Source organism: Esox lucius, chromosome 1, assembly GCF_011004845.1.
Source record: "Esox lucius isolate fEsoLuc1 chromosome 1, fEsoLuc1.pri, whole genome shotgun sequence".
Taxonomy (NCBI): Eukaryota; Metazoa; Chordata; class Actinopteri; order Esociformes; family Esocidae; genus Esox; species Esox lucius.
Window position 1 is genome coordinate 6,453,833 of NC_047569.1, and position 26,635 is coordinate 6,480,467.

A 26,635-nucleotide genomic window follows, 5' to 3' on the forward strand; every position below is an offset into this window, starting at 1 on the left:
AACAGGATGAGTAACTGAGGACGAGCTCCCAAAGTGTGATGGCAATTCCATCGATCAGAACTTTTAAAGGAGGAAGTACAGAGACAAAATTCTCTTGGCATAATTAAGCTTTATTTCCAAACGCTTACAAACATAATCATCCGAGGAGTCTCTAACTTAATACATGAACACTTTGTATTTATAGAGGAAAAAATGTATGCTGGCAGCACTCATACGTCTATTTCCCAAAGACAACCTCTGGATATTAGCACAAGCACTCAACTTCTTTTGTCGACCATGGCGAGGCCTGTTCTGAGTGGAACCTGTCCTTTTAAACTGCTGTATGGTCTTGGCCACCATGCTGCAGCTCAGTTTCAGCGTTTTGGCAATTTTCTTATAGCCTATGCCATCTTTATGTAGAGCAACAATTCTTTTTTTCAGATCCTCAAAGAGTTATTTGCCATGAGGTGCCATGTTGATCTTCCAGTGACCAGTATGAGGGAGTGTGAGAGCATTGACAACACATTTAAAACACCTGCTCCCCTTTTACACCTGAGACCTTGTAACACTAACAAGTCACATGACACCAGGGAGGGAAAATGTCCAATTGGGCACAATTTGGACATTTTCACTTAGTGGTGTAATCACTTTTGTTGGCAGCGGTTTAGACATTGATGGCTGTGTGTTGAGTTATTTTGAGGGGAAAGCAAATGTATAGTGTTATACAAGCTGTACACTCACCACTTTACATTGTAGCAATGTGTTATTTCTTCAGTGTTGTCACATGAAAAGATATAATCAAATATTTGCATGAATATGAGGGGTGAACTCACTTTTGTGAGATATTGTATGTGCAAGTGGGACTGAACAGTTGTGCGAAGATGCAAATGCAAATACAAATGGCGATTCTGACTGTGCAATCAAGCAAGTTGGAGGTGTAACGTAGTCTGTACAACTGAAATACAAGGATAGCAGCAACGAGTTCAGAGTTAGATGTGCATGTAACATCCAAAGAAAGAAAAGCAAGTACAATGGCAATTCTAAATGTGCAGCGCAGGCAATTTGAAGGTGCAAGGTCGCATGCGCAACTGAAATGTAAGAACAGCAGCAATGACGTTCCCAAGGTATACAAGTAGTACAAGGGAGTAGTGCAACTAAGTCCCTGAGAGGCAGTGGGGCGTTCTGGTCGGCCATGGAACATCCGCCAAAACACACTGTGCCACAGTTCGGCACAGTGCTTTCAATTGTGCAGCAATAGAAGTTCATGAGGATCTGGGAAGACAGACAGGCCTTCTTCAGCCTCCTCAAAAAGTACAGGCCATCGGTGAGAACTGGGGCATGACTGCAGCCTTCAGACTTGCTGTAATCCACAATGTGCTTCTTGGTCTTCTTTTTATTGAGGGCCAGGTTGTTGTCAGCGCACCATGCTGCCAGGCACTTGACCTCTTCCCTGTAGGCTGACTCATCATTGTCACTGATTAGGCCTACCACCGTGGTGTTGTCTGCGAACTTGATGGAACTGTGTACAGGAACGCAGTCATGGGAGAAGAGGGAGAACAAGAAGAAGGCTGCTCAGCACGCAGCCTTGTGGAACACCACTGTTCAGGATCAGGTTGGAGGAGGTAAAGTTGTCTAACCTGACAGACTGGGGTATGTTGGTTAGGAAGTCCAACGTCCAGTTTCATAGAGAGGGGCTGATCCCCAGGTCATGGAGTTTGTTGACCAGCCTAGAGGGAATTACTTTGTTGAATGCTGAGCAAATGTCTATGAATAGCATTCTCACCTAGGTGTTGTTTTTGTACAGGTGGGTCTGGGCAGGGTGTAAAGGTGTGGAGATGGCGTCCTTTGTAGACTTTTCAACCGGTAGGCAAGCTGGTAGGGATCCAGTATTTGGGGGAGGCAGGACTTAAGGTGGGCAATTCATGACCGTGGGGGTGATTGGGAAAGGTCAGAAGTAATCGGTCTTGGAGCACATTGGAACAACTGCCTGGGCCAGTATCATGTTGAAAACTTCAGTAAAGACCTTGGCCAGCTGCCGGCCACATGCTCTGAGCACACGCCCGGGGACACCATCAGGTTCGGCAGTCTTGTGTACATTCAGTGGAGACAACACATCTGTGGTGGATAGTCTGGGGTGGGTTCTTCTGAGGGGAGTTCAGCTTTGATGGCTGGCTCTTTGTTGTCCCTGTTGAAGTGGGCATAGAACCTTTTTAACTTGTCGGTGAAGGAGACGTCGCTGGCTGTGGGTGTCTGTGATGGCTTGAATGCCCTGCCACATCTGTTGGGGTTCGGAATTGTTTTTGAAGTGGTCCTCAATCTGCAGTTTGTGGTCATTTTTAACTATCTTGATTCCCCCTTTCAGGTTGGCCCTAGATGAGTTGTAGGTCTCCGCATCGTCGAATCTGAAAGCAGCATTGCGTGCCTTTAGCAGTTGTCAGACCTCTCTGTTCATCCAAGGCTTTTGGTTTGGGATGGTCTTTATATGTTTATGGTTGGTGACATTGTTAATGCAGATGTTGATGTAATCCAGAACGGAAGAAGCATTTGTTTCAAAGTCCATACGGGAGTCAAGGGTGGCTTGAGTGGCGAACAAACGCCAGTCTGTGTGTTGAAACTGGTGAGGTAGCAGTGAATCTGTCCCCTCTGGCCACACTTTGACTGTCCTCACTGATGGTTTCACATGTTTAAAGAGGGGTAAATACTTCGGGAGTAGGAACAGTGAAAGATGATCAGACTGTCCCAGGTGGGGTAGGGGAATGGCTTTGTAAACCTAAGTTGGGATGTATTCATCCTGTCATGAAAATTATTTACTACCTGAACGTAGCACTAAAGGTTTTGATTGGACAAATTAAGGTAGATCCTTCCTGGTTTTGTATGATAGGACAAAATCTTTTAAACTGTGTGAAAGCATCTGGTTAAAATATGTTTTGCATATCTTTTTATCTTTCTTCTATTTTGGCATTTACATGACCATTATTATTATTTTGTTGTACTGCTGTTGTTAACATAGGAATATTTGGATATTTTAGGTTTCTGCATTCAATAAATTTATTTTCAATTAGACAGGTTGGCAGTGGCTCTAGTTTATTACATTTAGTTAATTTTACTTCAACTGTGAGAGACGGAATCTAAAACAAATATCCAGAAAATCACATTGTATGATTTTAAATAACACATTTGCATTTTATTGCATGACATAAGTATTTGATCACCTACCAACCAGTAAAAATTCCGGCTCCCACAGACCTGTTAGTTTTTCTTTAAGAAGCCCTCCTGTTCTCCACTCATTACCTGTATTAACTGCACCTGTTTGAACTTGTTACCTGTATAAAAGACACCTGTCCACACACTCAATCAAACAGACTCCAACCTCTCCACAATGGCCAAGATCAGAGAGCTGTGTAAGCACATCAGGGATAAAATTGTAGACCTGCACAAGGCTGGGATGGGCTACAGGACAATAGGCAAGCAGCTTGGTGAGAAGGCAACAACTGTTGGCGAAATTATTAGAAAATGGAAGAAGTTCAAGATGACGGTCAATCTCCCTCAGTCTGGGGCTCCATGCAAGATCTCACCTCGTGGGGCATCAATGATCATGGCAAGACCTGAAGAGAGTTGGGACCACAGTCTCAAAGAAAACCATTTGTAACACACTACACAATCCTGCAGCACACCCTAGATCCCCCTGCTCAAGCCAGCGCATGTCCAGGCCCGTCTGAAGTTTGCCAATGACCATCTGGATGATCCAGAGGAGGAATGGGAGAAGGTCATGTGGTCTGATGAGACAAAAATAGAGCTTTTTGGTCTAAACTCCACTCGCCGTGTTTGGAGGAAGAAGAAGGATGAGTACAACCCCAAGAACACCATCCCAACCGTGAAGCATGGATGTGGAAACATCATTCTTTGGGGATGCTTTTCTGTAAAGGGGACAGGACGACTGCACCTTATTGAGGGGAGGATGGATGGGGCCATGTATCGCGAGATCTTGGCCAACAATCTCCTTCCATCAGTAAGAGCATTGAAGATGGGTCGTGGCTGGGTCTTTCAGCATGACAATGACCCGAAACACACAGCCAGGGCAACTAAGGAGTGGCTCCGTAAGAAGCATCTCAAGGTCCTGGAGTGGCCTAGCCAGTCTCCAGACCTGAACCCAATAGAAAATCTTTGGAGGGAGCTGAAAGTCCATATTGCCCAGCGACAGCCCCGAAACTTGAAGGATATGGAGAAGGTCTGTAAGGTTTCCAAATATTAAGTTCTGCTTTTCTGATGTATCAAATACTTATGTCATGTAATAAAATGCAAATAATTATTTAAAAATCATACAATGTGATTTTCTGGATTTTTGTTTTAGATTCCGTCACTCAAAGTTGAAGAGTACCTATGATAATAATCACATACTTCTAAATGCTTTGTAAGTGGGAAAACCTGCAAAATCGGCAGTGTATCAAATACTTGTTCTCCCCACTGTCTGTTTTTGAGCATTCATGATTCATGTGCACTGGCTGCTCCGAATTGTAACTGCTTCTACAAAGCTCTACCTCGCTTTTCACCCATTCCTTTAATTCACCGTTCTATCTCACAGAACCAGGATTGGACCAGAACCAGGAACCATTCACAACCACAAAAGAAGACTCACAAGGAATCCCAAAAGACCTTGACTGTCATCTGAAGCAAGCCGACCAAATGGTATTGAACAGACCACAGGGTATTAGGCACCACATTTATGCCAACATGCTGTGTGTTCATCTTGCCAGAAGAAAGCCTTTTACTAACATTTGACTATACAACGCAATTTAAATCCAATGATGTTTAACAAACTCCAGACTGTGTAGTTTATGTCTTGAGAGTTGAGAATGTTTTATTTTTTTTGAGGCATTCGAAAAGCCATCCTCCTGAAAATTTTAATGGAAATTGCGCTCCACCAAGTTGGAAGTATTTGGAATAGCCTGGAAGGACAGTACAATGCAATACCAAAAAGTGCTCACATCTGCTTGATCAGCCTATTTTTCCAACATAATTGTTGAAAAAATCCCAAATGTGTTTCTGATACAGTTGCAAAGTTAATGAAAATGCAACAATCAATAGGTTAAGTGGATCTTCACTTCAGCTGTGATGAATACATGAACTTCTTTCATGAAAAGATAATCACCATTTTAAAATAAATAACAGACACCTCATGTATTCATCACCATTGAAGTGAAGATTATCATTAAATAACCCCAGTTTTCCTGAGAATGTATAGAACTGCCCTGACCTGCAATCAACGGGGAAACTTGAGTTTTGAAATCTCAATCTGGAAAAATTTAACAATTAGCGGCCATTATCAAACCTCCCATTCCTCTCCAAAATTTTTGAAAAAAGCTTTTTCCTAGCAACTCAATACCTTCCTGAAGACAAATAATAATAATAATTTACAAAATGCTCCAGAATGGTTTAAGACCTCATCACAGTGCTGAGACTACACTAGTGAAGGTGGTAAATTTGCTTTTAATTGCATTAGACAAAGGTTCTGCACCCGTCCTTTTGCTTCTGACCGTAGTGCTGCCTTTGACACTACTGATCATGCTTTTGTTTTGGTGGGATTGGGAACATATTTGGCAATGCGGACCTGTTCTTACCTGATTTAGTTCCTCTTTATCAGAAAGATAGCAGCTCACTATTGTTTTCGCTATATTCAGTATCCTGCTTCTTGGTGATGTCATCCAGAATCACAATGTAAATTGTCCTCAGCTAGCTAGTGTCAAGCCGCCTGTCTCAGTCCCTAGTTTTTGCACTGCAATAAAGAATTACTAAGTTTAGCTTGGTGGGTATGCATTCCACTGGGAGGACTGTCCTCTAGTCCAAACCCAGGGGAGGACACCTGTTTACTATGCCACCCTCACTGTCTCAGTACCTAGTTATTAAGCTGCAAAAGTGTATGTTCGGGGGAACTGGGTGGACAAGGGAGTTTTTTCTTGTCACTGTGCATCAACCAGTGGTGTTGCTAGGATCACAATACATTTGGGGCTTAGCCCCCCTGATGCAGCAAGAATGAGTGGAAGAAAATGTGTAAAAGAAAATTACTAAAAGATCGTATATCCATAGTCGCCTGAATCAGATACCAACGATGACAAGCCCTGTAACTGGTGCGCTCACTCACTCTCGGCGGGTTTACACAAAATGCGTAAGTGTCAAATAGTGCAAAGTACATCTGCTGCTTGAATGACACGCAGATGACCCAAAACATTTGCATTTTTTTAATCAACAATATCATATATTTTTTTGAGGGTTTTAATGCATGATCGGAATTACAGAAGAATAGATTGGGCTATTTTTTTATATTTTATTTGTAAAAATAAATATAAATCATTTGAGAACTGGAGCTATTCATAAAAGATCCGGGGCTATAGCCCCAGTGGCCCAGGGGGCTCAAAGCTGTCCCTGTTCAGAGTCCTTCTGTTTGTGTTGCAGATCAAGTTGCTGCCTGATGATTCATTCATTCTGTACTCTTCACCCCTCGCAAAGCCATAAGAGGACTGGCCACATCTCTCTAGGTTTCTTCCTATGTTTGGACCCTTCATGGAAGCTTTTCATAGCCACTGTGCATTAACTCATGTTGCTTGCTCTTTGGGGTTTCAGCCAGCATATCTGTAAAAGCCATTTGTGAGAACTGCTGATGTAAAATAAGCTTCCTAATACACATTTGAATGAGTGAATGGTCCAAATTGCTTGTTGGCCAGGAGATTATGTCTCATGGTAATTTTGGAACCACAAGAATAAATCGAACCATCCTCTCCACTGTTTGTGATGGCAAAACACACATGTATCCTTTTCAAGACAGGTTCAACATAGCCCAATTTGTTAAAAACTTCTTAACTATTACTCTGATAGTTGAGATGGATACTTTTAGGCATGTATTTGTTATAGACATTGCCTAATTTATGAAGCTCAACAACCTATTTTATTTGTGTGTTCTCTGAAGCTAACCATGTTGATAGACATGCCTAAAGTAGTTTGACGTGTGGAAATTAAACTAATGTGTATGCCCCTGTAAAATAGGAAATCATGGATGACCATTTAAGAGTTCCTGATGGAGGACATCGTAAATATTGTTGCACATTAGCTATACATTTTGCTTGTTATCATGGTCATAATCACTTACATTCTGTAAAGTTTGTGAAGGTCCCAAAGTCAGCATTAGCTATACTGCTTATTAAGAGCTTTTTGAGAGCAGGATGTAAATGACACATTTTTAACATGAAGTTCAGTTTTTTTTTGAAAACCACAGTCACAGGAAAATTATGTCACAAGACATTTCCGGTATGAAAAGATTAGGTTATGGAACACACTCATGACATTTTAAAAGGAGGTGGTCCAGTGGTCTGAGCAACTGCCTCCAATGCTGGTTTGTCTATAGTATGGGTTCAAACCTCACCCATGCCCTTTCAGTAGAAAACTATTGACTGTACTAAGCATACGAACCTATAAGTTTACTGCAGATCTTAATAAGGAAGCTCTAAAATCATTTGAAACTCAGGCTAGATAAGCGTTTCTGTTAAATAGTTGTTGGGTGGAGCATGCCATTTCATGTCACTGTTACTCCTAAATCACTATGATAAATATTCTAGTTTACTGAGATTATTTTAAACAATCCTGCTGTTTATACTTATCCAAAAGAACATACACTGAACAAAATTATAAATGCAACGCAGTTCTTGCATGACCAGCATACTCACCGGACATGTCACCCATTGAGCATGTTTGGGATGCTCTGGATCGGCGTATACGACAGCGTGTTCCAGGTCCTGCCAATATCCAGCAACTTCGCACAGCCATTGAAGAGGAGTGGACCAACATTCCACAGGCTACAATCAACAACCTGATCAACTCTATGCGAAGGAGATGTGTTGCACTGCATGAGGCAAATGGTGGTTACACCAGATACTGACTGGTTTTCTTACCCCCCCGGACCCCCCCAATACAGTGAAACTGCACATTTTAGAGTGGCCTTTTATTATGGCCAGCCAAAGGCACACCTGTGCAATAATCATGCTGTCTAATCAGGATCTTGATATGCCACACCTGTGAGGTGGATGGATTCTCTCGGCAAAGGAGAAGTGCTCACTAACACAGATTTAGACATATGTGAAAAATATTTGAGAGAAATAGGCCTTTTGTGTACATGGAGAAAGTCTTAGATCTTTGAGTTCTGCTCATGATAAATTAGGGCAAAAAATGTTGTTTATAATTTTGTTCAGTGTATATAGGCTATATGCGAGAATTTAAAATAATTTAATAAGTTAAATAAGGAAATCAGTTAATTGACTTTCTATGTACGGTATTTCATGTGAAAGTCATACACTTTTGAGCGACCAAAAATAGCTGGGAACATTAATTGCTGCTGATAAAATATGGGACCTACATTTTAAAAGATTTGTTTTTATTTTGGGTCAGTATATTTTGAAGTCCAAAGTGTAGGAATAAATGTGAAATCAAACTGACACAGTGGTGGCCTACAGAAAGAAAGGATAGTGCTGAAAACAATTACTGCACTACATAAATACACATATACTACAAAAGGGTCAATGAAAACATGTCTGTTGTGTGTGATAGTCTGATAATTACAAATATTGTTTTTGTATAAACAGATCCTATAATGTTCACGTATTCCAGAATTGACTAAGTAAATATAACAATGGTTGATAAATGACACCCCTCCTGCAAGAAATGTGAGCCAAAGCATTTAATTATAAGGTTCTCTGGCACTTTGTAGGTATTCATAAATTGGATCCATTCTTTTTCTTATTTGTCAGTGACCTATCTCTCTATGGGAGTCAAAGAATTGTAAACGGGTGATTATACTGTCAAGTGGTATTGGAGCAGGGCTTACTAGCTGCTAATTGGAGTGTGTGTAATCCTGGGAGATGAGGATAATAAAAGTGCATTGAGAAATTCTGTGAAGTCTAAGGGAGTGAGAACATTTCCAGGGCATTAATGCTAAGATCCAGACTGCCTAAGTGGAGTGTGTGTGTTTGTGTGCGTGTGTGAATGTGTGTGTGTGTTAGGCACAAGCCAAACGATTAATACCAGCGTCTTTCTGGGCATGCTGCAATTATAAAGCAATCCTCTCCAGCAGGAGACAACATGCTGGGCTCATAGACAGCTAACAGAACAGGGAACAGAGAGAGCCACAGAGGAGAGAGAGGAAAAAAATTGTTAGCAACAATTAAAAGTTCAAACTAACGGCAAAATCAGTTAACAGGAGAAACATTTGATTTGGGTATTAGGGGTGTGGTTCAATGTGCTTGTCTTGTTTACATATTTTACACTGGTTGTTACTATTCTTTGTCCCTTTTGAGACCCAATAGGAACAACATACAATAAGAACATCTCTATTATTTCGGACGAAGGAGGTCTGAGCTGCAAAATCTTGCAAAGGTATGTGTTGTAAGTATTTCCCAAGAAAGAAAAATATTTGCATTAAACATAATTGGTCAGTGCCTTCAAAGAATAAGTACTGGGGCAGTTTCTGCTGATTTGTTTTAAAATATCTGATAGATAACAATAACCATTAGAAAAAATCTTATGGAGCGAGTCCAAATGTTAATATTTTTATTTCACAGACAACATTATGTAAGAAGGGTGGTCAAAAGGTACATTGATCCTTTTGTGAGGCACGTCAGCAGTTCTGTCATGGTGTGGGCTTGCATTTCAGCCAATGATGTAGGGCAGGGGTATTCAAATGTGGCCCTCGAAGCCAGTTCCAAATGTTTTCATTGCAACCCTCTAATCAGGGACCGATTCAGGCTTAAGACACCAAGTGGTTCCACATAAGGAAGAGGTAGAACAGAAAACCAGCAGGCTCCGGCCCTCATCGGGTAAGATTTGAATACCCCTGGTGTAGGGGATCTGGGCAAAATGGAATTATGATGAGAAATGTTTATTCATCATACTGTACTATTTGGGAAAAGACTGATTGGGATGCACGATAAGAAGCGTAAGTTTGCTGAAGTCTGGATATTGAACACTTAAATCATTTGATCAGCCACCTCAGAGCATCAAACTCAGCATATTTTAAGCTGTGTGTCAACTTGTACAGGGAAAAGAAAAAAAAGTTAAAAGAGAACAGAGTTATTACTTCCATTGGTGTGACCTATTGGCCTCCAACCAAAATGTACTTACAGGACCAAAAGGTTAGAGCCAGCCTTGCTCAGACTGCATATGAACATGTGTAGAATAGCTGGGAATATTCGTTCAAGCAACAAAATGTCTACTGCTGTCATTATTGTGGTGCACCCAAGCTGTGTTCAGCTCTCAGGAAAACCAATGGAGGTTCATGAAGACATTTATTTTTTGTAAAGGATCCTTGTTTATTGGCTCATAATATTTAAGGTTCCTTGACAAAAAAAATAACCACCCATTATCAACAACCTATCAAACAAAATCACAAGTGTCAATAAAGCTACAGTAGCTAGGAGTAGCTAGCAGACATGTTGAGCAGGCCTATGTTAGCTAAATCAGATGAGGAAAAATGGCTTCAAAAGTATTATCAAATATATTTACAAATGCTGCTTGCACATCGCCTAATCCTCATTTTATCCACACAGACTTCAGTGATCACTATCAAACACATTGTGGAGTGACCACTCCACAAAGGGCTGAATTGTTATCTGTTGTATCAACATACTGGAAGGTTGGCAACATGTTATATTAACAACACTGACTACTTCAATTACAGAAATCCCACATATCTTTGTATTTTTGTGTTTGTGTAACTGAAGTAGTCACAGAGGGTGACAAGGTAGGGTGGGTGTACAGAAGACCATCATTATCTGTACTGTTGTAGTCCATTATAATGGCAAGAACAGCTCAAATAAGCGAAGAGAAATAATAGTCGATCAGTACTTCAAGATATGAAGGTCAGTCAATCTTGAACATTTCAAGAATATTTAAAGTTTTTCAACTGCAGTCGCAAATCCATCAAGAGCAATAGTTAGACTGGCTTTCATGGGGACTGCCAGAGGAAAGGAAGACCAACAGTTACAACAAAAGCATACAGGGGTTTAACACAGAGAAATGCCGCACAAACCTAGACGTCCTCTTCTATGCTGGCTGGTTAGGCTTTGTCACCTTTACTTTCTGCATAGACCACAACAAACTAACACTACAGTGGGGAGAACAAGTATTTAATACACTGCCGATTTTGCAGGTTTTCCTACTTATAAAGCATGCGGTCTGTAATATTTTCTTCAACTATGAGAGACTAAAACAAAAATCCTGAAAATCACATTGTATGATTTTTAAATAAATAATTTGCTTTTTATTGCATGACATAAGTATTTGATCACCTACCAACCAGTAAGAATTCCGTCTCTCACAGACCTGTTAGTTTTTCTTTAAGAAGCCCTCCTGTTCTCCACTCATTACCTGTATTAACTGCACCTGTTTGAACTTGTTACCTGTATAAAAGACAACTTTCCCCAATGGCCAAGACCAGAGAGCTGTGTAAGGACATCAGGGATAAAATTGTAGACCTGCACAAGGCTGGGATGGGCTACAGGACAATAGGCAAGCAGCTTGGTGAGAAGGCAACAACTGTTGGCGCATTTATTAGAAAATGGAAGAAGTTCAAGATGACAATCAATTATCATGAGGAAGGTGAGAGATCAGTCCAGAACTACATGGCAGGACCTGGTCAATGATCTGAAGAGAGCTGGGACCACAGTCTCAAAGAAAACCATTTGTAACACACTACGCTGTCATGGATTAAAATCCTGCAACGCATGCAAGGTCCCCCTGCTCAAGCCAGCGCATGCCCAGGCCCGTCTGAAGTTTGCCAATGACTATCTGGATGATCCAGAGGAGGAATGGGAGAAGGTCATGTGGTCTGATGAGACAAAAATAGAGCTTTTTGGTCTAAACTCTACTCGCCGTGTTTGGAGGAAGAAGAAGGATGAGTACAACCCCAAGAACACCATCCCAACCGTGAAGCATGGATGTGGAGACATCATTCTTTGGGGATGCTTTTCTGTAAAGGGGACAGGACGACTGCACCGTGTTGAGGGGAGGATGGATGGGGCCATGTATCACGAGATCATGGCCAACAACCTCTTTCCCTCAGTAAGAGTATTGAAGATGGGTCGTGGCTGGGTCTTCCAGCATGACAACGACCCGAAACACACAGCCAGGGCAACTAAGGAGTGGCTCCGTAAGAAGCATCTCAAGGTCCTGGAGTGGCCTAGCCAGTCTCCAGACCTGAACCCAATAGAAAATATTTGGAGGGAGCTGAAAGTCTGTATTGCCCAGCGACAGCCCCGAAACCTGAAGGATCTGGAGAAGGTCTGTATGGAGGAGTGGGCCAAAATCCCTGCTGCAGTGTGTGGAAACCTGGTCAAGAACTACAGGAAACGTATGATCTCTGTAATTGCAAACAAATGTTTCTATACCAAATATTAAGTTCTGCTTTTCTGATGTATCAAATACTTATGTCATGCAATAAAATGCAAATTAATTACTTAAAAATCATACAATGTGATTTTTTGGATTTATTTTTTTATTCCGTCACTCACAGTTGAAGAGTAACTATGATTATTACAGACTTCTACATGCTTTGTAAGTGGGAAAACCTGAAAAATCGGCAGTGTATCAAATACTAGTTCTCCCAACTGTATCTGGGTGTCCCTTTAGTCCTTCCCCTGACGACCCTTGAGGTGTGGGTTGTCTGGGCTGTTGGCATAGGATGCAACTGGCATCCCAACTCTCCACTAGGGCACCTTCTGGGGCACCTTCTGAGGCACTGTTAAAGGATGTTCTGGTCACATACTATAATGGTACTTTTATGTCCTGGGTGCCATTTATTCCTCCCTATTGTATTACTTAGCAAATTAAGTCCTTTTGACTCCAAGCTGGGTTATCCTGGGTGAGATGCCAGACTATTAGATCCTGTTGAAAAGTACCCTTTTCACTAAAACCAAGGTGAGATGGCAGTTGGATATTAACTGGAAATGCATTTATTATCTTATATTGTGTTTGTAAAATCTATTTAAAAGAAAGAAAAATGCTAAAGGACTTGCAGATAGGTCCTATCTGTTTCTAACAATACACTCTCTGGAATGCAACACATGAAAAATCGGAGAATCAGCTTCTCTTCCTATTTCCCATTTTCTGTTATAATAATTTTCATAAGTGTTTTGAAGAAGGCTAGCATAATTCAACAAATTACTACTTCATATGTATTCTTATCATCATGAATTAATTGAAGTGGTTAAATTACATGAAATATTGTAGCCTGTTGCTTGAAAGGCGCAATGGAAAAACAATTAAACCAAAATATTATTGATTTATGAGAAAATATAATTCACACATTTGAAAAAAAAAAAAAATCCACAATGCCTAATCTGTATTTAAGAAGTAGTTCCCTTATTTCACCATTTCGCACTGTGCATACACGTGGTCATAGCTGTACATTCATTTACCAACATCGTCATATCAAGTTCTACACTTATTAAGAAATTATAATGTGCATTGTTTACATACCCGTTTGCACATATGCATGCTTAATAAATGAGCCCCAAAGTGCTGGTAGAGGCAAACCCAAAAAGACTCAAAGCTGTGATTATTGCCAAAGGCGCTTCTATAAAGGTTTGAATAGTTTGAATAGTTCATATCTGATTAATAATTTTTTTCTTGCTTTGTCATTATGGGTTATTGTGTGTTGATTAATTGCAACGAAAGTAAATGTAATCAATTATAAATTAAGTCCATAACAGAAGAACATTTGGGGAAAATGAAAGTGTCTGAATTCTCTCTTAAGGCAATGTAAGTTTAATATCATGGATGGTCATGAATTGCATTTTGTGCATTAATTTCACAGTGGTTACATTCCTCTAACCACATCCCTCAGCTTGTTACTAAAACAGGAGCAGGGTGAGCACTTTGTTAGAATTTCAACCCCTGAAAACCTTGTTAGTTTACTCCAAAAAGTGTTCTGGTCATTTTGTTTTTCAATTAACTACATGTTTCTAAATACTCTTTCTTGCTACCACCCCTCTGTCAAAACTGTTACCCTCATGCGACCTCACTTGTTTGCTCAAAGTCAGTTGGTGTGACATGACCATTCATTGAACTTTGGATATTGTTGGACATAATTAGTATTCTGCAGGACCGGCTCTAGCAATTTGAAGGTCCTAAGAGAAATAGCCACTGAGAAACTTGGTCGTTGCTTGCTCTTCTGGATTTCCGGCTGGGTATCTGCTGATTTTACAAGGGCTTTATAAAATACATTTGATTGATTGATTGGGATATGTTTGTGGGTCCCCACACAAATGTAGAATGACTAACAACATTTAAGTGATAAACAAATGTATAATTAATCTGAATAATAATAAATAATAAATAAATGCCTAGTGTGCATAGATGTACAAACCATTTATAATAGGGCTTGTAACTGTGTTCATTCCATATGATGTGCCTTAAATAAAATCAGCCTTTACTTTAGGATTTCCTGAAAAACATTTGGTGGCATACTGTAGAGGTAGCCATGGTCCACAAACGATCTACAGAATCTTATTGCTGAAATGGACAGATCAGGATAGGAATATCAAGAAATCTCACATGTCCTCATGGAAAGCTTTGTAGACCATCATTAGGAAGTGCCATTACATAACATTGCAAAGCTTAGAACCTCCATTCAAAATGATGATAAGGATATACCTCCTAAGTTAGGCTTCCAACAGTCCAAAGACAACATTAGCTGCAGGGATTTCTGGCAGGTACTGGGAACTCTTTGCTTATTGGCACAAGCCATTTCTCACGCAAAGAACATCCAAGCCTGTATACATTTTGCAAAAAGACACAATAAAGCTACGATGCGCAAATATGTTTATGGTCTAATGAGACCAAGGTTGAACATTATTTGCTTAATTCCAAAATGTTTTGCGCAAAGCCAACAACTCATTACCCAAAGTATACCTACTACCAAGAACGGTGTCAGCAGTATTATGTTGTGGGGCTACTTTTCTTCAGTGAGGATAGGGATTTAGATCAAGATAGAAAGGTTAATATATATATTAAAATATCTAAATATTTTGGCACAAACCCTTCTTACCGCTGAGAGAAAGCTGAAGTTAAAGAAGGATTTTCCATTTCAACAGGACAATTAATCCAATGCACAGCCAACTCAACAAAGGAATGGATGCAAAAAGGAAGATTCTGATGAATAATTTCAAGAGGGCTTTGCACAGGAGATCCTCTTGCAGTTTGACTGAGCTTAAACTCTTCGGCAAAGAGTAAAATTGTAAGAGCCAGGTATGTTAGTTTTACCCAAACAGCTTTACTGCTGTAAACCATAAGGGTTTTACATTTTGTATTAGTTGTGAGGTATTTACATTTATAGTGGCTCTGAAAAGTATTTACAACCGTTGGATTGTCCCACGATTTATTGTATCCAAACTTGATATCAAAATCAGTGGGTTTTTGCCACTGATCAAGACAAAAAGTCCATAATGTCAATGTGAAAAATAAAACCTGCAACTTGTTTAAAATTATTACAAATATAAAAATAAATCATTGCATAAGGATTTACTCCCTATGCTGTGACACACCAGAATGAGCTCTCAGCCAGAGCTAGAGTTTACCAGAAGACATGTGGGAGACTCTGAGGCTAAGTGGAAAAATATCTATGATTTGATGAGAGTGAAATAGAGCATTCTGGCCTGAATGCTAAAAACTATGATTGGTGCAAGCTTAACACCGCACATAATCCTGAGAACACCATCCCTATTGTGAAGCATTGTGGTGGCCGCATCTTGCTGTGGGGATGCTTCTCTGCATCAGGGCTTGGAAAGCTTGTGAAGATAAAGGGCGAAAGATTTACTAAAGTTCCTGCGTCCAGAAGTTCATAACGGTTAGAGAGTTATCCAGATAGAATAATTCTGCCAAAGGTGTATCTACCAAATTTTCACAGAAGGAGGTGAATAGTTTTGCATTCAATTCTATTCTCTTTAGTATTAGTAATTCATTTAAAATAATATGTATATTTTAAATTTCACTTTGACATTATGGACTTTGTGTTGATCTGATTAAATTCATTTTGATTTCCTATTGTAACACAAAATGTGGAAAAGTTGGCCACTATATGCAACCAAAGGAGATTTTTTTTATTACAAATGTTCTGTGCCTTTAGTCATAATGAAAATATTGGTGATATTTTGGGGCATGGCTTGTGTATCTTACTTTTGTATCCTACCAGTGAGTGTCAGTCCAGTTTATCTAGTGTGTTGTGTTATGACACATACTGTAGTGTGTATATTTTGCTATGACCAATGAGGGTTCCTTGCAAAGGTATATGTATAGTCATGTATAGTTTTGTGTCACATATAAACAGTTTACTTGTAATAAACTCCCAAGGAAGTAATTATTCCAAAGGAATCTAACTTGTGAATTTTATCCTATACCATTATTCCGGTATAAAGTGGCTTGCAAATAATTCACAAAAATACTTTGATTTGAGGATGTTGGTTTTGTACATTCTTAATAAAGGTTACATTCCAAGGTTTTTGTGAATTCTGTGTAATGTATGTGCCGATATGTGACACGTCATCAAAACCATTCACTTTAAAACTTGGAATGTCATAGGCTAACTGAGGTATGATAGTGATTCTAATGAAGTGTACAGGGAGGAGATAACCAAGCAAGTGGAGAACACATAATTTGTTGCCATACAGGCAGATGAGACAACTGATGTCTCGTGTAAATCACAAATGGTGGTTCCGATACATGTTGCCTGACAATACAGTTGACAGAGAGGTTTTTGGAGTTTGTGGAAGATAAAACTGGACGTGGTCTCTCTAATAGCATCAAGATTGCTCAGACTTATGATTGTGTGGCTGTAATGAGTGGAAACGTCTGAGGGGTACAGACGCTAATGAAAGCGACATGCCCATTTGTTCACTGCTATGCTCACCAGCTCAACCTGACTTTGCAGCAACTTTGTTCAGCAAGGATGAGCATCCTAAAGGTGTTTTTTGCAGATTTATTTTGCTTCTGCTACCTTTTTCTCTGGCGCTCCAAAAGGTGTTGCTGCACTTGCTGAGGCAACACAGAGACGCATTCCTAGACCACCCGCTGTGTGATGGAACTTTAAAATTGTCAAAAATTGTCAACGCAGTTTGGAAAAACCGCGCTGCGCTGCTCCTGTGTATGGTGGACATATGCACACAACACATATGGCCTGTCCAAAAAAAACCTGGACTGACCCTTTCTGCAGCTGCTGAAAAAAAAACATCTTCCTTATGCCAGAAGATGATATTGTATACAACCCTCTGCAAAAACAGAGCATCAATGCATCTGGGATTAGCAGTGTGCTCAGCCATTTCAAGGAGAATGTCCAGAATATGCGGAAGCAAACTGATGAATGGGCTGCCACCGTTCACAATGGAACAGACGAGCCAGGCCGACGAGTAACCAACACAGCGCAGGTGATGGAGGCATGCAACACAGTCATCTCCCAGCTAATCCCACCTGATCGCTGCCAAGCTGGTTGACAGCTTGCTCTTCCTACAATTTCCTACATCTGAGCTTGATTGTGCGGTGAAACTATGGCCTCTAGGAAACGAGGAAAAGTTGAAGTCTGAGCTGACCACTTTCTACTGCCACACTGAGCTTCAAACTGGTAAGACATCTCTGTCTCTGTTAAGATCCATCCATGAGAACAACCTAGAAGACACTTTTGCTGAGACCGTCATTCTGCTGAAAATTATCATAACAACACCTATGACGACATCTGAGTCAGAGAGGAACTTTTCCACCTTGAAGAGGGTAAAAACCTTCACTCGCAATACCATGGGACAGCCGCGACTCAACCCATTGACCATGTTGTCCATCGAAAGCCAGCTTATTCCGCAGCTACATGACTTCATTCCCAAGGTCATTGAAAAGTTTGCCCATAGGAAGAACCACCATGCCACCTTTCTCTTCAAGTGAGCCCTCAGCCTTGGTGAGTGAAAGCATATTTTATCATCCTGCCTTTGTGGTGCTGGCCCATGCATTGGTCATATTTTTTTGCTGGATCGATTGATATAGATGGTGACAAGTGTCAGTGTCCATGCTTATCTATTAAGGTTGTTGTCATAGAAAGGATCTGTATCCCTAAAAAGTTGTCTTTCTGCTTTGCTGTGGCCTTCAGTGGTGTTGAGGTCATTGCTGTTTGCGTATGGCCCGGTAGGCACATTGGTTCTGAGATAGGTTGCATTCCTAATTTAGGTTTGTAAGTGTGACAGTGGTAATTTTACATGTGTGTGAGAGAGAAGGAGAGCAATTACACAAGAAGGTCTCTCACTCTCTCCAGTATGTGTACTACAACACCTGGTAGAAGCAAGCCACTCAGTCGTTAAAAGTGTTTTGTGGAGCCACACTGTTTGTTAATGTGTTAAATAAACACATCAGTAGCAAGAGGGAGTTTTGTAGCTTTACTGGTATGTATCCTATATTTTGAAATGGATTGTGCCCCACCAATTTTTTTTACATATAAAAACGCCACTGCTTAAACAACATCTCTTTTGCTGAGCAATGAAACCAATAATTGAACGTACTGTATGTTCTATCTCATCTCAAAGTAACATTTGGTGAAATCAGCAGTCTGTTTATTCCTCTGACCACTCATGAGATTACAACATCTGTGGAATCAAACTACAATGAAAACATTGTCAGAGAGAGACAAAACGTCCCCCCACTTTGGTGAGGACGTGTGTTACAATGCAGCATAGAATGATAGGGTTATCACTTTCCACTTAATAATTCAGACAGGAATCGCAATAAGTGTAAGCAAAGTAGCCTATAAGGTAGCAAGCCTATCCTGACAGCTATTTAAGAGCGACTGGTGGCGTGCTACTCCTCTGCTCGATTGCAGCTCGAGATATGTTGAAATAAGCTCTTCAAAACGCCGCCTCTATAGAGCGCAAACGGATCAGTCACCGGTAACGGGGAACTTCACAGGGCTATAACTGCCAGGTCACCCGTTCATACGCTAACAGATACAGGCCGATTTTAGTTGATTTATCACACATTGCCCGCGTCCACTGAAGGGAGAAAGAATATTACAAAAATAAAATAACTTAGACTCTGGCGTGGTCCGGGTATGTTGTAGGCTGGTGGCGTTAACAGGTAGGCGAGATACGCGCTTGTGCTTTTCTGTTCAGTCAAGGGAAGAGAGGAGGCTTTGGCTTAAAACACACGAAAACCACGGACAGGCAGGAAGACACTACTCTCACTAATATCGAATTCCAGGTCGTATTCTCTCCGCGCATCGGATGGACGTTTGATTGGTTGATGTGATGCCCATATATATCATCGACCGAAAATTTCCAGAGACCATTGGTAAGTCGGTTAGGCATGCTGAAGTCTAAATTTGTATTTATTTTATATTTCTATTCTCTGTGATGGTTAGTCCGTGTGTATGTGAGTGTGTGTGTGCGTTTGTATGTGTCAAGTGCCTTTATTCTGCATGCACCGGTTGGTAATCGAGCCATCCTACGGAGTTTTGGTCCTGCTTGACGTGCAACAGTTAGATAATTCATACAGTGGCTTGGGTGCGTGTACTATCCCCTTCTAGTGTCTCTAACATAAACCCATGTCTTAATATAAGATCATTTAAAATTATATGTTGATTGTGTTTGGGACAGATATGTCTAAATATGTATGTATGTAAGCATCTGCATTCATGCATTTCATAATTAAAACTTGAATCATCAGGAAATGTTGCAGGTCACCCATATTGTTTCACTGTTACCATGACTAGGCCTACAAGTTACATGTGTAGACCTACAGTTTACAGTCACATCTTTAGGTTTACAGTTTACATATACTGTTTACAGTTATGTGTACTTTTTTGTTTGTAGTTACACTAAAACATTGTGTTTCATTTTGAAGTGGTTTGTGAGCTTTCAGACAGATAGGGATTTTACTAATTATTTAGTAACAGGCACATCTCAAGTATGTGTGTTGGTGCCTGTTTACCCCAATACAATTTAACTTAAATACATTTTAACACTAACATAATCTCAAAGTCAATGTAAAGTCATTACTCAAAATATGTAAGTGGTACTGTCAAACAAATAGTGGTTACAATTCATTCAACAAGGCAAGACATCCTGGTAACAGATGTTGGAGGAATGGTTTAGTAGAGTCATTAATAATAGAAAAATATCTGGCTGATGTAACTCTCATCCAAACCCCCTATGGGGACAACATCTATATCATCCTAAAGAAACACAATGACTATCGGACTGCAAATGAACTTCAAAGAAACATTACAGAAGGTATCTTAAACGCACATGGGGTTAATGCTGTATCACACACCAAGTTGTAAGACAATATATGTGAGATGTTGTGTGTGACTGTGTGTATGTGAGAGAGAAAGAGGGAGAGATACTACAAGTGCCACCCACAAGTCATACTTTACAAGCCTCAACCTACACTCTCATTCTAAACCTATCTAATCTGTTATAGTTGGACATATTGCACCCGTTACCGGTATACATTTTCTGGTTAACAGTAGAAGATCTTGATCAACTTTTCAGCGCTGTAGTCATTCTGAGAACCACAATTTTACAGAGCAATCAACTCACAGAAAGGCTTTTGTTAAATTAATCTACTCCCAGAAAGGCAGTGTTAAACTAAAACAGGGAGTTTTAAAAGGGAACCACAGTTAAAATATAACAATGGGCGTTGGCGTAAGATACTGCGCTGCAGTCAACTGTATCATGGTAGCTAGGGGTTCACATCTTTGACGCGGCATACCAATGATGCCCTAGGGTCCAGCATAGGACACAACAATTTTGCTCAGTGTTATCCCAGGAATGACAGGTGAATACGGCCTAAAATAACAACCTCCACCTGGGTACATTTCGACATTGACGGTTAAAAATTATCAAAATGTGTATAATTGGAACTATTTGCAGTAACTGCAGCAACAATGGGTGCATTGTGCTTTAGCCTACTGTAGTAGATTGTTAAAAGATTTATTCCCAGCAAAATATACTTTTTGCCTGAAAATCTCCAGCCTTGAGTATTTTGTTTGAGTGCATGAGTGTTTTTGTTTGGTGGTTTTCAGAGTTTAAGTATTGTCGCAATATTGTTAAGTTCTGACCCAAGTATTGTGATAATATATCGGGAGGACCCAGGCAATTCCCACCCCTATTGTAATGGCCTATTGTAAAGACCTAAAACTCTAAACACATCAATTTGAAAAACCCTCATCATAGTTCCCAACATTATCTAATGGAAGTTCAGTTTTTTTTAAATTCACCTTATGCTACTCAAATTTAAGTAATATACAGCTCTGGAAAAAATTAAGAGACCACTGCACCTTTTTCTTTCCTTTCCAAAATAGTTGAAAAGGAAAGTTTTGAGTGAGGAACAGAAGTTTGCAATTTGCAGTGGTCTCTTAATTTGAACCCTTCTGTTCCTCACTCAAAACCTTCCTTTTCAACTATTTTAGAAAAGAAAGAAAAATGTGCAGTGGTCCCTTATTTATTTCCGGAGCTGTACATCTTCTAAACTAATTGAATATCTATCTGGCACCCATTACTAAAATTATTCTTCCAGTGAAAATATTTTGAGGAAAACATTCCAAACATCTGTATGCAGGTTGTATGACGCAAACTATTTTCCAAATGTTTGATATCCAGCTCTGGTTAGTATAACAGGATTCAGAATGACTGCCAGGGTAGAAAATAATAAAGTATAACTTTACTGAAATAATCTTAACCGGGACAACCATTTAAGTAGTAAGAATTTGTTTATCACCTTCTTGTATGTGCTGGAGTGAGGCTAAATCTTAGTTTGCATACTATGCATACTACAGTGCTCAAAAGACCAAGACCCAGTCAAATAAACATCAGGCATTTCAATCTATCCAGTTAGGAAGAATAAGCAATTGTGAATCAATGTCACCTGTTTTGGTGCAAATGAAAGTGACAACAGATGCGCTGGAGAGGCAACAGCAGGACAACCCCCAAAAATGCAAATGTTTTGCAGGTGGTGGCCACAGACAAATGCCCTCTCCATATCCTTTCTTACTAATTCTTCTCTAGTTTTGCATTTTGCTAGTGTCTTTGATTCTACTGGTAGCATGAGACGGTACCTGAAGCCCATTCAGGTTGCACAGGTAGTCCAGCTCCTCCAAGATGGCACATCCATACGTGCCATCACAATAAGATTTGGTATGTCTCCCAGTACATTCTCAAGAGCATGGAGGAGATATCAGAAGACCAGCCATTACACGAGGAGAGCTGGACAGGGCCATAGAAGGGCATCAACCCAGCAGCAGGACTGGTATCTGCTCCTTTGTACGAGTGGGAACAGGAGGAGAACTACCAGAACCCTACAAAATGACATCCAGTGGGCTACTGTTGTGCATGTTTCTGACCAAACTGTCAGAAACAGACTCCATGAGGGTGGCATGGGGGCCCAACGCTCACAGCCCTGCACAGTGCAGCTCGATTGGCATTCGGCAGAGAAAACCAGAATTGGCAGGTCTACCATTGGCACCCCGTTCTCTTCACAGATGAGAGCAGACTTTATGCTGCCTGCAACGTCATCCAGCAAGACCTCCACGTGCCAACCAATGGTACCCTGACTGCTGTTCGGTACCAGGATGGAATCGTCAGACCTTACGCTGGTGCATTGGGCTCTGGGTTCCTCCTGGTGCAGGACAATGCCCGGCCTCAGGTGGCCAGAGTGTGTAGGCAGTTTTTGAATTAAGAAGGCATTGATGCCATTGACTGGCCCTCATGTTCCCCATACCTGAATCCAACTGAGAACCTCTGGGACATTATGTATCAGTGCATCCAACGCTGCCAAGTTGTACCACGGACTGTCCAGCTCACTGATGCCCTGATCCAGGTCTGGGTGGAGATCCCCCACGACACCACCTGCCGTCTCATCAGGAGCATGCCCAGATGTCATCGGGAGTGCATACAGGCACGTGGTCATACACACTCCTGAATCACATTGTGAGTTGCTGTGATGAAATCCACACAAGTTGGAACAGCCTGTGATTTCAATTGTTTACTTTGAATTTCAGTGTGAGTTTGAATCCAGCCCTCAATTGGTTGATTTTGGTTTCCATTCACTGTTATTACATCATTTTGTTCTCAGTGAATTAACACAATGTACAGTAAAGGCACAGTACATATTTTTTGTATTTAGTATGACTATGCGAATTGACATTAAGCCTACAATTCCTGGTTGAGTGAGCAATTTGATCTGTATCATAACAGCTTGGTGCGATGTGCTTCGGAGGACTGCTTTCAAACTATTTTTAATCGCTTGCACCTGCTGTGGAGTAGTTGCAACAAGGCAAGATCATAATCACACATTGGTATCAAACATTCGGGGTAGAAAATGTGTTGAAACAAAAGAAGTAAAATAACTACATAGCCATTGTCTTTTGTGAACTGAAATTTGCTATTTTGTTCTTGACTCCACAAGCCAACATGCTGTCTTTGGAGGATATAAGCTTAAAAACCTTTAACTGACATTTATCACAAAATGTACATGGTATGTGCCATAATCGATTAGGGTTCCACAATTTTGTTTTGTTCTTCCTTCATAGACACTACATGATGCAATAGTCATATGTATCTATGTTACTAATTCATCTTCCTGGATCCTTGTCTGAATTTGGCATTGGCCGGCAGAGGCTGGCTAACATCTGCTACACCATCATCAGAATTTCCTGGCTCCTGGAACTGTCCGTGGTGCTGTTTATCTGTGGCGGTGATCTTTACCTGGTGGGTCTGTATACTACTGGTCCGAGTAGGATACGGATTTGTGCACACTGTACACTAAAGTAGCACTTCTATAATACTGGGAGTGACGCACGGATACTCGTCTTGCAACACCTCTTAACTCAGGGCCTGGATTTCTGCCTAGTGACATTTCCACAATGACGATTAACACATTTCTATGGTGGATCCTCCTCTGCTCTGCTATCAGTGCTTGTTCTGTGCTGCAATACTCTGCCACGGAGCTGCTGCATCTGAACACAATGAACTTCAGGCCTTTTTGTCCCTCTGGATAGATCCCTTTCATTCGAATTACACATAAAAACAAGTACCCGGAACTCGTGTAGATGAATGAGTTAAAATAAAATCTGAGGTGCTAAAATTACAAAATGTGACTTTCTAAAGGCATGCTGTCCATATAACACAATGAACATTTTATATTTAAATTATTTTTCTTTTTCAAATTATTTTCACAGTGGGGAATTTACTCCTAAATGAACATCCAAGTCAAAAGTACAAGTGGGACACTGACATGTTATTACCGGAGTTTCCAATTTGCGACATTGGAGAGGATTAAAATTACTTTTTTGATAAACACTGAATTAATTAATCAAATTTTAGCTGGGTAAATTGGTCAAATAACTTCACCCAATGAAGACCTGGAAAAACCTACAACAACTCAAGTGGATCTGGTGTAGACCTGCTGGCTGACTTGAAATGCACAACAGGATTATGGATTGCGCGCACACACACAGGAAAGGGATTATATTTGGTGACAACAAGAAGATTTAGCATGTTTGTGTGTGTGATCCTGCTTCAAAAATACATGTCAGGAACACAAAGTCCTCTCAAAAATCGTAAACCCTAACAATCCGGGTTAGGTTCCCATTTGGAAAAAGTATATTTCCAGTTTAAGGGTTAGGTTGAAGGTAAAACCTACAATTGGGTATTAGAATTAATGTTAGTTTTAGGTTTAGAAAGTCCATGGTAGGAATACATTTAGACATACCTGTTAGGTTGTTCAGGTTAAGGTGAGGATTAGCATTGGGGTTAGGTTAAGTTTATTGTTGGGGTTAGGATTCTGTTTAGGGTGAGGAAATAGAAAAAATATGTTTTGGGTCTGCAAAAGAATAGAAAACAATTCTGCTTTCGTGTAACAAATGACCAACCAAAGTAAAACAGGTTTACTTTGCATTCAGGAGTCGTGACAGTAAAGCTCAGATTTTTCATGTGTCAGGCACAAATCTGTTGTTCCTCACCCTCTCTCTCTTCCTTTTCCTCATTTTCTCTTTCGAAATCTCTTTTCTGAACACACTGCCCTGCAGTGACCCTCATCTCTTCATGTACTTGAGCCTACCGCTATCAGCTTCTTTCTTTCTCAATTCATTTTGATCATTCTCAATCAACCTATCTGTCTTTCTGTGTGGGTAATTCCATGCAGTCTATGGCCTATGTTATTTTTTCAGGTAAAATGTAGCAGAATTGACACACGTGCCACTCCAGGCTTTAGGGTTGACGAGAATGATGGAATAGGTATGAATGCCAATGTAGCACTGGTGTCTGCAGAGACGGCACATCTAACAGATAGCATATCAATTATCACGAGTTACAGCAAAAGCAGTGTCAGGGTTGTCTGGTCTTCTCAGCTTGCCCTCTGTAATGGCCAATTATCTGTTCTCCTAATGTGCTGACAGGCACATAATGGACCCAGTTTATAGATGTTGAATAGTAGTAGGCTGTGTTTTAGAACTGTGCCTTTCATCTATCCTTACGTTCTTAGAAGTAAATATTGTTCTGTTGCCGGGCCATTCAACTTTTTAGATTACATTTTGAGTGTATAGCCATTGCTTACTGGAATCTACAATAATTACCTAAATGACGAAATAATGAAAAGTGGAAAACAAATATTGAGAATAAATATCTAAAAACCAGTATGATGTTTGCAATAAGACACCATAAAACAGCATGTAAAAGGAATCCTCTTTCTGGCCTACATGCAAAGCCCTATTTATAAATTGGAACATATCAAAAATAGCACATTTCTGAGTAACTGCCTACTTATTTTCAATCATGGTGGTGGTTATATCATGGTATGGGTATGTTTGACATCTTAAAAAAACTGGAGATAAAAAAAAAAGTAACACTGTCCCTGAAGTTGTCACTTATTACTATGTAATAGCTATGTAACTACATAGTAATCACTGTATTAACAACAATGTAATGTAACAGATATTACATTGTTATTACAATAGAATAATGATTTACCAGTATATGCTATTATACTTGCATAAAAACAAGAGGTAATTCCAACACCTCCTGTAGGATGTTATTCCTAGTGTGTAAAGAATGTCATTAATTTGATAATTATATTTACCTACCAAGGATTGAGCAACTTATGAGAAATTGAAACTAAATGCTAAAACCTTAAAACCATATAATACTGTGTTGTGACATTTGTAATTAATATGTAGCTACCTAGGAAAAAGCAACTTAGAAGAAAATGAAACTGAAGGCTAAAACCTTGGCAAATATCATATAGTTACATGTGTAGTTAATATGTACATTCTTATGAATAAGCAATATATGAGAAAGTTAAACTAAATGCTAAAACCTTTGTAATGCTCTGTAGTTACATTTGTAATTAATATTTACCTAACAGGACTCAACACCAAAATTCTTTGCCACTGGCCCAACCACATTTTTACCTCCAAACGTTGTAATTTATCAGCGTTACAACATAAAACCAAATATTTTTCTACTTAAATATGCACTATGCAAGGTTTTACGGCATCTATCTACAGTGAGTTAAATATTGGCCTTGTAATTCCATAAAGATATGACACTATCATTACTTACTACAAGTCTTCTGTCTGAAGCAGTGTCACCTCCAA

The 26,635-nt window shown here is 40.0% G+C and overlaps 1 protein-coding gene across 1 annotated transcript in view; it reads left to right on the forward strand.

Moving 5' to 3' along the window:
• The first annotated feature begins 18,802 nt into the window (after nucleotides 1–18,802).
• LOC105029340 (neprilysin) overlaps nucleotides 18,803–26,635 on the forward strand; it is a 94,825-nt gene continuing 86,992 nt past the window's right edge. Inside the window, exon 1 of the mRNA XM_010902657.4 lies at nucleotides 18,803–19,332. Within this exon, the coding sequence (XP_010900959.1) occupies nucleotides 19,290–19,332 (43 nt within the window). The 5' untranslated portion in view covers nucleotides 18,803–19,289. The remainder of the gene's footprint in view (nucleotides 19,333–26,635) is intronic.